The sequence below is a fragment of the Poecilia reticulata genome, linkage group LG7 (genome assembly GCF_000633615.1).
Source record: "Poecilia reticulata strain Guanapo linkage group LG7, Guppy_female_1.0+MT, whole genome shotgun sequence".
In the NCBI taxonomy this organism is placed as follows: domain Eukaryota; kingdom Metazoa; phylum Chordata; class Actinopteri; order Cyprinodontiformes; family Poeciliidae; genus Poecilia; species Poecilia reticulata.
The window spans coordinates 30,947,738-30,958,842 of NC_024337.1; the positions used below are offsets into that span (position 1 = coordinate 30,947,738).

General features: G+C 41.8%; 1 protein-coding gene across 4 annotated transcripts in view; it reads left to right on the forward strand.

Moving 5' to 3' along the window:
* Positions 1-10,161, forward strand: part of LOC103468084 (uncharacterized) — a 13,340-nt gene extending 3,179 nt beyond the window's left edge. Inside the window, exons 1-15 of one of the 4 annotated variants that reach the window (XM_017305810.1) lie at positions 1-66; positions 285-404; positions 513-900; positions 1,186-1,272; positions 1,801-1,866; positions 1,939-2,085; positions 2,159-2,465; positions 3,268-3,553; positions 3,661-3,894; positions 4,918-5,009; positions 5,109-5,213; positions 5,425-5,615; positions 5,706-5,870; positions 5,969-6,213; positions 7,288-10,161. In XM_017305810.1, coding sequence (XP_017161299.1) covers positions 653-900; positions 1,186-1,272; positions 1,801-1,866; positions 1,939-2,085; positions 2,159-2,465; positions 3,268-3,553; positions 3,661-3,894; positions 4,918-5,009; positions 5,109-5,213; positions 5,425-5,615; positions 5,706-5,870; positions 5,969-6,213; positions 7,288-9,077 — 3,963 coding nt within the window. In that variant the 5' untranslated portion in view covers positions 1-66; positions 285-404; positions 513-652 and the 3' untranslated portion in view covers positions 9,078-10,161. The remainder of the gene's footprint in view (positions 67-284; positions 405-512; positions 901-1,185; positions 1,273-1,800; positions 1,867-1,938; positions 2,086-2,158; positions 2,466-3,267; positions 3,554-3,660; positions 3,895-4,917; positions 5,010-5,108; positions 5,214-5,424; positions 5,616-5,705; positions 5,871-5,968; positions 6,214-7,287) is intronic. The other 3 variants (XM_008414939.2, XM_017305811.1, XM_008414937.2) reach the window with 3 other exon arrangements.
* Positions 10,162-11,105: the final 944 nt, after the last annotated feature.

Consider the following 11,105-nt stretch of genomic DNA (forward strand, 5'->3'; position numbering starts at 1 on the left):
CGCGGGAGGGCAGACTCCTCTAACTATAAGTTAGTTAAATTCTGTGTGGGACGGCGGCGTCCTCTGGTAAGGGAGTTTGTTTTTTTTTTTTATTTTTATTTATTTTTTAATTTTCTCTCTTTCTCACTGTTTATTTCTGTTTTTGTTTTGGTTGTGTAAAGCACTTTGAAATGCCTTGCTGCTGAAATGTGCTATACAAATAAAATTTGATTGATTGATTGATTGACTAGTGACGTGTATGACATCACTAATCTCTGTACATTCTCTATTTTTTGTCTTTATAGATGCTATGCCTGGTTCTGAGTTTCTTTTTAGCTGAGGCAGCTTTGGGAACAACAGTTGATCTATTGCTGCTAATAACTTAAAGCTGCAGGGGGCAACTTTAAAAAATATATATTTTTTAGGTAATTTGTTTTAACTGTCAAAATTTGCTGACAGTAGAATGAGACAGTTGATCTATAAAAAAATCAAGCTCCCTTGGCTCATCCCAGTGATCTTGCTACTATTTGCAGAAATACACCAATAGTAAGAGCCAGGAGGTGTGTCTCAGCAGAGTCAATCAAGCTCCTGTACGTGCTGCCCAGCAACCTTCCCCTGCTGGCCGTTTACCGTCACTCAAGCTCAAGACTGCTGGTGTGCTGCAGCTGTGCTAATGGCGGAGAGGGAACCGAACGTGGCAGGAAAACTGCCAATTCCTCGAGTGGCGGCACCTGCTCCAAAAACAAGGAGAGGTAGGCGGAAGAAGTCCAGAGATGAAAAGCAAGCTCAAAAGAAAGAACTGGACCGAGCCCGGAATAAAACGAGGATAAACATCGGAGCGGCTTTTCTGAGGTGGAGGGAGCTACTCTACCTGAAACGCTTCAAATCCGATGCAGAGTTAGCCACGTTTCTGTTAGACAAGTAGGTATCTCTGCTGGATTTGCCTCATTGTGTAATGACAACACACCTACGACAGCTACATTATCACCAGTCTCTTTTCTCGCTGTAGCTTGTTGCCAAGTCTAACAGTTAGCTTGTTAGCTAGCAGTAATGTTAGCTTAGAGTTTTTTTTCTTCTGATGAATGTGCTCATGTCTGACATAATCCTCTGCTGTCTGTAGATCATCTTTTTATAAGGTGAGTGTACATCATGGTGAAGCTTGTCTGTAGCTTCCAAATGGATTTTGTACGGTTTGGTTTATTGTAGATGTGAAGTTGGTGCTTTGACTTCTTCAGCTACGACCAGCCAGCGGACCGCCCTGTCCAGTTCTGTCCGCAGCTCATCATCAGMTCGGTGAGAAAATATTGGGAGCTTATATTGCCAAGTTCACCATGGAGGTTGAGCCTGAGCAGTAGTCATGGTGACAGATTATAATGCATGTCTTATTCTACAATTACAAAAGTGAATTGAAAATCAGAGCCAATCATTTAAAGAAGATTTTAATGTGTGAAGAGAAATCTGTTAATGGTTTAGCCTCAAGTATTTTATTTTCTACAGAGATCAGGACCTGAAATTTGTGAATTATTTAGTTAAATCCTGCAAATCTAGATTTTATAATCTTAGTTCCTGCATACAATGACAGAGATGTATAATAACGTTTGCATTGGCACCGTAGACTACAATTAAAACGAAATAAGGAGCAAAGTTGTGGATAATTCTTTGTAAATTTAGATGTTCAGGCTTTGCTCTGCATTGAGGAAAATAATTTGACATAAAATGAATGTAGGTAATGTTGGAAGACGAAGCACAGAAYCAAGTTACTAAGAGACGAAACTCAGGCAGAGGAGATTATAGGCCATTTTTATTTCTACTTGCTGTTAGCATTTCATCGCTGGACACTCATGATGACATCAGTGAAAGTGACTTCAATCACATTCAGAACTGTGTGTAAGTATCATTTATACATATTTCACCTGAAATGCGACGTTTTGGCATCAGATTAATATTTTTGGTTCATAGCATCGACTGGGCTGGGGACTGGACCCGGCAGGACGGCGCTGGAGACGTTTCAGCTTCAGAGGGAGAGAATAGCATGGGGGAAGGCAGTTACCATGACGACACTGATGATGATGAGGAGGAGGATTACATCCCCCCTTTATGCGTTCGGTAAGTTCCTAACTAAAAGTAATTTTTTATGAAAATAATTTTTCTTTCTCATTGTTTTTTTGTTTTCAACCAGCGCTGCTGGTGCCGGTGAACAGACGTTACCACTGGATGCTCTTCCGGCCGTCGGCATGGAGGACACAGTTCATGACACTGTGGTCACAGAGTCAACCGAGTCCCAACCGGTCCAGAGCGAGGATGACATCACCAACCATCCGGCAGCCATCACCTATCATGTCTGTCTGATGCAACTCGCTCAGTACCTGCTGCTGCCCATCCCAGTGTGTACGACTAAAGACCCGGTGACTCTGGCTGAGTGTCAGGCAACTGGACCATTCCAAGTCCAGATCAAGTCCAGAGGAACAGCTGTCATCATGCAGTGGGTATGTTCATTCAGTGTTTCCCCAAGGGGGCGCCCTGCCAACGAGAGCGCCTGCCGCACCGAGAAGATCACAGCATGTAGGAATTTCAGATGTTCAGAGTTAATATTATCGACTTTATTAGCCTAAGCACAGCAGGATCCTTGTTGTGAGCCGTTTCCGTCTGTACGCAGTCGCTCGTCTACTTGTAGCTCTCTCTCAAACTTGGTCTACAGCCGCGCTTCACGATGGACGCCCCAGGCCACACCGCTAGCTCGGCTAGCGCCAGCAGATTGTGGGCTTTCAAAAGCACCAACACCAAAGTTGACAAAAGCTGAGACTCCGTATCTGTGAGGCTCCGAGGCGCTGAGTCAGCTGCGTTCATACACACATAATATTCAGATCACTAAATATCACAAATCCCTAAATTAATGACTGAAATAACATTTCTCTAATAGCTGTTAAATATATTTTATACTCCAATCCTCTACAGACTGACTGCTATTAAAAGTAAGCAGGGATCCACCGAATGCAGTTTTGGCCAATCACAGATATTTAAAAAACATATCTGATTTTAGCCTTTATCGATTTGTTTCTGTACTAAGTAGAGCTAAAAACGGTTCAGAGTTGACAATAGTAGGACGACAACTGTTGGACGAACATTGGTAGAAAAAAATCAGTGGATAAGATGAGTTTCATCTGCAAGTATTGACCGTTTTGAATCTACAAAGACTAAAATCTCCCCTAGAGGAAGCACTGCTGTCTGTTGTTTCATTGCTGTGATGGTTGGAAAGTAATGCTAAATGTTTTTACACCTGTTTTCCAGATGTGTCCTAACAGTCACTGTGTGTGGGAGTGGAACTCCCAGCCCACTTTCAAAGACGGGATGCAAGCTGGCGACTTCCTGTTGGCATCAAATATCATCCTGTCTGGCAACTACTATGCCAAAGTTGCATTGCTTTTCAAGTTTATGAAGTTGGGAATAGTGGATTGGTCAACCTTCTTGAAAGTACAGGACACCTACTGTGTTGGAACCATCAAGGACTTCTGGGACAACAGCAGAGCTGACGTCGTTTCCAGGCTGAAATCAAAGGAAAATGTTGTTTTACTTGGTGAGTCTAATGGTCAGTTATAGAACGACGGACAACATTCACAGGCAACTCTGTTTCTCCTGCTTTGATGAGAAAACTTTTCCTTGTGCATGTGGTACTTTCTGAAGCTGATGGTCATACGAACAGTCCTGGGCCGTCTGCTCAGTTCTGCACCTACACCATCATGGAGAATGAAACCAAAGAAATCCTATCAATAGTCAACATTGACAAGGGAGAGACACAGAGGAGTTGTGTGACGATGGAGAGGGAAGGCTTCGTCAGGAGCTTCGACCAGATCCACCAGGAGGTCAAACTCACTGAAGTTTGCACAGATCCTCAGTCACAGATATCAGCTCTGTTTGGTAAGTCCAGACCACAACCTGCTATGTTTTTCACACGCTTTGAGCATTTTCATGGTGCCACGGATCTGGAAAGGCTGGACTGCTGCATGATGAACAGGACAGCACAAACTACAGAGGGAGACGAATGTTTGGAGCCCCGTCATGACCGGTTTAATCCTGTAAACCTGGTTTTATATTAAAGTCCTGTAGTCTAAACCTCTACAGCTTCACACTGTAAGGGTTTAGGGAAGATTGGAGACGACGTTTCTACAGAAGATCTATGGATTCAACGTTGTCGAATGACAACTTTTTAAAAACTGCAATGATTTGAGTTCTTGTGAAGCCAGCTGTGAATTGTCTCCATAAAACGAAACAAGCTTCATCCTCCTACTACTTCCTGTTGTCTTTGTCCTTTTCGCCAGTAACATCCGGCTGTCGATCACATGACTAGTGTGGACAAAAGTGTTTCCATTGCAGTATTTTTGTAACACACCAATTATGATATAGCCGATAAACCACCTACCTCATCCTAGCGCAAAAACTGGATTTTTTTTTTTCCAAAAGTGACGTGAATCAATTACGCAATTTTGATTTGCACAATTTTATAGTCAGTGGAAACTCGGCTACAGAAAGCGAAAGCAAAACGGGTTAAGGAAGTAATTCTGACACTGAAGAAGACCGATGGTTTTGGTGCAGAGGATGAAAATAAAGATGGTGACTGATGACTTTCATAGGCTGATGTATGAATTTATTAAGCAGCTGTGTTACAGACACAGCTTTAAAAATGCTTTCATGGTTCGTAGTTGTGTATGTTAGTGATGTATTTCATTACAAGTAAAAAAAAAGTAAATATCTCATTATGATGTGGCTCATAGACGAGTGTGGATTAATACAATTTTATTTCTTTTCTTTTCAAAGGTAGTCGGTTTATCTCATATTCCGTTGTGCTCACTAGTCTGGAAATTACGGTGATAAATGCTTGACCTCTTAGGATTTTATTTAWCAGTTTCCTAATTGCATTTCTGTTCTGCTGTTATTTGAAAGACCCAGTCAAAGGAAAGTATAAGGACAGCGGCGTGCTGCACTCTCTGGACATGTGGCATGGTTCCAAAAACCTGGCCAAGAAGATGCATGCAGTAAGTTTTCTTGTGATTTAAAATTAAGAAATCAAAAATGCCAAACTTGTAAATTTTTCTCCAATATTTCATTTTAYTTCTTTATTTGTTTTTATTAAGGCAGGGCAGCAAAAGGGTTGCTCCATCCTGCTGCAGTGGATCAAAGATATCTGCAATTATTTCTGGTTCTGCTGCAAGACGACTGAAAACTATGATAACTTTTATGTGAGTCGCACCCAAACGTCCTGGAAGTCATTTTTCTACTTACTTCAGCATTGAGTTGTTGTTGTTATGTAAATGAAACCAGTTTAGAGGTTGGCATTCATTCCTGCACATTGATAACTGTAATATCAAGGGTGAAAAAAATGCAACCACTCTACCAGTAGTATATTTGATCAATGTAAGTTTAAACTGTTATGTTTATTTTCTAATTCAGGACATGTGGGCTGGCCTCCTTAGCCACGTAACAGGAGAGCATGCGTGGCCCCTGGACGCCGGCCAGCGTCCGTCTGGGGGACGCAGAGACAAGGCSTGGATAGAAAACGGGTCCGTGGCCCATCAGGCGTTATCAGAAGTTATTCTGGACCAACGCTGGCTTAAGGAAGTACACAAGTACTTACACTTTAGGTATGAATATGTTTAATTATTCAGTGTTTCTACATAGAAGGCGCTTCAGAAAAAGCGTATGTGATCTGACAGGTCTCATTGAACGTTTAGGTCAACGGCTGAGCTGGAATCTTTCCATAACCACATCCTGATGTATGCCAGCAAACGCTTCAGCTTCAGCCGTCCGGTCTATGAAGCCCGGATCTTCCTGGCTGGCCTGGATTACAACCACCACGTTCACAGGCCGCCCAGGAGAAAACCCGACGGCTCCGTTCAGTATGCAGTGTTTTTATTTGTACTCTGCCTTATCAGGAAAGACTTTGGATATAAATATTTTCATCTGTTTTTATTGTTTGTCTAACATCTAACTTCAGATATCGCAAACTTTATAACAARAAATCCAGGAAGTGGTGTTTGTATGCTATAAAGGAGGAAAAGGACTACCGCTACATCCCACAGCTTCAGAGGGCCATTGTAGGGAAGCGGGTGGCATCGGGGCGTGGTCTCCGTCGCCTGACTGCCACGACCCAGACTGACCCGCGTCAGTACGGCGTGCTGTTCGTCGCACCAGCTTCCAGCTCGCAGCAGCCATTAAAGTCACAAGCCAGCAGGGGCCAGAGTAAGAAGCAAATGTCACTGTTTGTAATTTCAACTAACATGGATTTTAGTGTGATTTATCGCTTGTGTTTTTTCTTTTTTAAACATACAGAGCCAGAACTTTGCTTTCTCGTTTCTGGTACGCCCATAATTCTGACGCACAAGCGACATTTTCAAACAGCGCTGGGCAGCTGGGGGTTAATTTCTGCTTCAGAAACYKATCTGTCAGTGAAGCTAATCAAGCCTAAAGTAGCATCTCAATGCTAAACATGCTAGCAGCTAACTCTAACGTCAGCAGCTGCRTTTCTAAMGACGCTCYGTGAACAACCAGAGAAACTCTGGGAAGATGAACGGATAGAAAAACACTTTGCTCCAATATGATGGTTGAAGAACAGATTAAAAACTATTAATATCTTTGTTGTTCATATATTGATTTAATACCCGAGCACCAAATAGTTTTTACATTGAAATTGTTGCTTATTTTGTTAATATGATTGTTTAATAAAATCCAATCATTTTGATTAATTTCAGACCCTGRAATTAACTTGATTAAAAATTGTAATTGAGTATCAAACCATCACAGCTGCTTTCCTAATGAAAACTGGTAATTTATTAAATTAGGGAAGCTAGACCTGAATTCTATTTTTGATTATGATTAATTTKAAGGATAAAGTGCTTTCTTCCTCCTCAGTGTGTAATAATGTCTGAATCAAAAATGAGACAAATTCTTGTGTTTGTGAAAACGAACATCTCAAATCAACATGACTCTGACTCAACGCTTCGACGTCGATCACGTTCTGCCTCTTCGTTTTCTCAGAAACTCTCCAGGTCGTCTTTAATGTTCTGTYTGATGCGCTCGGCCTCGTCCCTGTACATTTGCCTCAGAGTCTCTCATAGACGCAGCTGTGACTAACAAAATGTTCTCTACCCAGGTCTTTGCTTTGCTTTCACATAGAAAGTGCTGCTGCACCAGTTTCTGTTCCATCTTCTCAAAACCGGAGCTTCATGGCTYCACTAATTAACTTGTAATAAACTGAAATGTTGACGAGTTGCAGTGGTCTGTAATGAACATGATGTGTTTTGGTGTTGCTCGCAGATGTTCCGCAGATTGTGGTTGCTCTAGAAGAGGATGTTGAAGAGCCGAGTCAGAAACCACAAGCTCTCCGCATCAAGGAGGAACCGGAGGATGAATCTCAGKTCTCACAGCTTCATCAGAACCAAACAGAAGGCCGGTGTCTTCCAGCCAGCAGCTCAGATGACAAGATGGAGAGCGATGAAGAGGAATCCAGCAGGAACCCAGATCTAAATTCTCCTCAGGACGTTCGTGAAGAAAAGAGTCCAGGTGTGCACCATCAGGACCTAAAGCTGCTTCACATCAAGCAGGAAGAGGAGGAACCTTGGACCGGCCTGGAGGGAGAGCACCTCAGTGAGAAGCAGMCCTGTGATCCATTTCCACTAAATGTCGTTCTTGTGAAAAGTGAGCATGAAGAGAAACCTCTGTTCTCACACCTCCATCAGCCAGAAGATGGAGATCTTCCAACCAGCAGCTCAGCTGACCAGATGAAAGCAGAAGATGAAGAAGAGGACGGTGGAGSAGCAGAGTCCAGCAGGAACCCAGAGCTGCACACTGATGGAGACACTTCCAGCTCTTCAGAGACGGAGGTCAGTGAGGATGAAGAGGAGGAGGAGGATGGTGATAGTGACTCTGATTTTGATGATGATGATGATGGTGACAGTGATGATGTTGGTGGTGAAAGTGATGAAGGGAGCCMTCATCAGGGCATGTCAGACTCTGGATCTGGAACTGAGGACAGTGAGACTGACTGGAAGGAGGGCAGAGCTCCCGAGTCGGGAGGAAACGCCGTCAGTTCATTGAGCTGCTCCGAGTGCGGTAAACGGTTTGTTAACGAGCGCTCTCTGCAGAGACACATGACCCATCATTCAACAGGACGGGCAGTTAAAAGTAAAAGTACTAAAGGGAAGAAAAATGTCAACACACTAAGTCCAGGGAAAGTTCAGAGTGATGTCAAATTATTCACCTGTGATGACTGTGGTAAAAGTTTCAGTTGGAAAAATCATCTAAGCAGGCACAAGAGAATCCACACAGGAGAGAAACCGTTCGGCTGTGATGTTTGTGGACAAAGATTCAACCAGAATTCTAATTTAAACAAGCACATGAGAATCCACACGGGAGGAAAACCCTTCGGTTGTGATGTTTGCGGACAAAGATTTAACCTGAAGTCATATTTGCACATACACATGAGGATTCATACAGGAGAGAAACCGTTTGGTTGTGATGTTTGTGGACAAAGATTTAACCAAAAATCCAACTTAAACAAACATGCCAAAATCCACTCTGGAGGGAAACCGTTTGGTTGTGATTTCTGTGGACAAAGATTCAACCTGAAGTCATATTTAAGCAAACATGTAAGAATCCATACAGGGGAGAAACCATATAGATGTAGTGTTTGTGATCAGAGATTCAACCTAAAGTCACATTTAAACTTGCACAAGCTGACCCACACAGGAGAGAAACCATTCGCTTGTGACATCTGTGGACAACGTTTAATACAAAAGTCTGCTTTAAAGAAACACATGAAGATCCACTGTGAGGTAAAATCTTTTGACTGCGATGTGTGTGGACGGCGGTTCAACCAGAAGTCGGCTTTAAAAAGACACTTGAGAATCCACACAGGTGACAAACCGTTTGGTTGTGACGTTTGTGGGCAAAGGTTTAACCAGAAGGCCCATTTAAACAAACACATGACCCTTCACACAGGAGCCAAACTGTTTGGCTGTGATGTCTGTGGACTAAGATTTAACCTAAAGTCGCATTTAATCAAACACAGTAACGTCCACACGGATGGAGAAAGTGTTCAGGTTTAAATGYTCACAKCTGTTAAAGTAAAGCTTTAAAGTTCGGCCATTTTAGTTTTGAACYGTGATTCTTTAAACTCTACAATGCAATAGGTTGCTAAAACATGTGGGATGTTACAGTAACTCATCTTTTCTCTACACAGCAATAGACTTTATAAAAACTACATGCCTGCTGCAGTCTAGTCAAAGGTTTCTTCAAAAGAATGCCAGTGCTTTTTGTTTAAATCTGTTTCTATGAAATTGACATGTAAATATAAAAACATGTTTTTTGAGCATTGTGAATTTCTTAAGCTTCTGCTTTTGTCGGTGTTTTGTGACGGACAAACATTTTTCTGTCGGATGTTTGCAGTTGAGTTGATGTCGTTCTGTCGCCTGATTTTAGGAGAAATGTTTGTTTTTTTTCAAAGCTGCTTTTCTGTCTGGATGAACTTCTATGTGCCTCATATCTGGACACAAACACTTGTTTTGTTCTGCTGCCTGGATGGTCACAACTGTCACAAACTGAGGACTTCATGTGGCCTGATTATCAGCTGAATATGAAAAGTATATCAGAAGTTCTGTACATGTTTAAAGAACTTCCTTTGTTGGACTCTTGTGCAACTTGTTAAAATTTGTTTATGCTATAAAAACATTGATGCCTGACATTGAATCAAAGTAAAACTTTTCAAGTAGGATGATCAGAGCTTTTTATATTTGCCAAATTTCAGAATAATAAATGATTTGGAAGATTTTAATCTCCTCACTCTGAGCTGTAGAGTTGTTATTACTGGGAAACCATTTTSTAACATTAGAACCATTTGCTTTAAATGTGTTTATTTTAAKGTGTACAAKATGAGCAGAACTCCCTCCTGGTGATAAATGTCTCTGCCAACCWAAAGGAAGTTTATTTMAGCTGCTCTTTATCTGGGATCTTTAATGTTTTTCGTGTTTTTTGGAGTGCAGCTGTTGTTCTGCTTCGGTTTGACTTTGTCCAGAAGTGGAGATCAGATGTTGCCTGTAGTGGTTTTTCCAAATTCACTGCTGTTAATACTAGTAAATTTATTTATGTTTTTATAATAAACCCATCCTGCTGTCTCCCTGCAGCTGAACGCTTCAGTGAAGTTRGYCTGYTCCTTTCACCATTTTCTTTTTAATAAAAATGTTATAAGCATCTGAGCCTTTTCCAGAGAGAAGATGTGTTGATGTAAAGCTGCAGATTTCTGCAGGTGAGAAACAGGAAGAGTTGGAGGGAGGAGCATCTTTAATGATAGACGTGATGAACCAGAAGAGCTTCACCAGGAGCGCTCGTCTAGCTTCGTTCTGCTGCTTCTTCCTCTGTGAGACTTTTTAATTCTTTGATTTCGTCTTTAAACCGTCTTAACCTCATTCACCCGTTTCCAGCTTTCTGGCTTTTCTTTGTTCCCGGGTGGATTCTCTGTTCTGCTTTGTCCTGTTCAGTTCAGTATTAATTATCATGCAAAGCCTGTTTAAGTTCAGTCACATTTCAGCTTTTCTGACAGTTTCCAGTTTTTCMTCTGAGGAAGGATCATCCGCTTGTTTTGGACCCGTGCGAACAGAACCTTCAGASTTCTGGATGGACTTAAAACTGGAATCAGGGTTAAAGTTCAGGGACAGAATAAGTTATTTCTTAAACTGACGTCTGCAGTCGGTGAAAGTAAAGATTCTTAATTTCAGATATTATTAAATGTTTTCTCTTCTWGTTAAAGTTTCTATCTTRGTGCCTGAAMTGCAACTTTTAAAACTCTTAAAAACAAGTTATTTAACYTTCTGTCTTTAGTTTGGTAATAAGTCRGTAGATTAACATCTGTGTTGCATGTTAAACCAAACCAGGCTGATTTACATTGAGTTTCCATGGTAACGATGATGATCTAACCAGAATGATTCAGCTGTTTCTGCAGTGAACTGGAAAGCAGAACATGTTGAGGTCAGACTGCAGGACCTGACAGGAAGTTCTGCTGTTGACCAGTGATCCGTTCTGCAGCTCTGCAGGTCAACAACAGCAGAGCTGATGATGCACCGACTCACATCTTCAGAGTT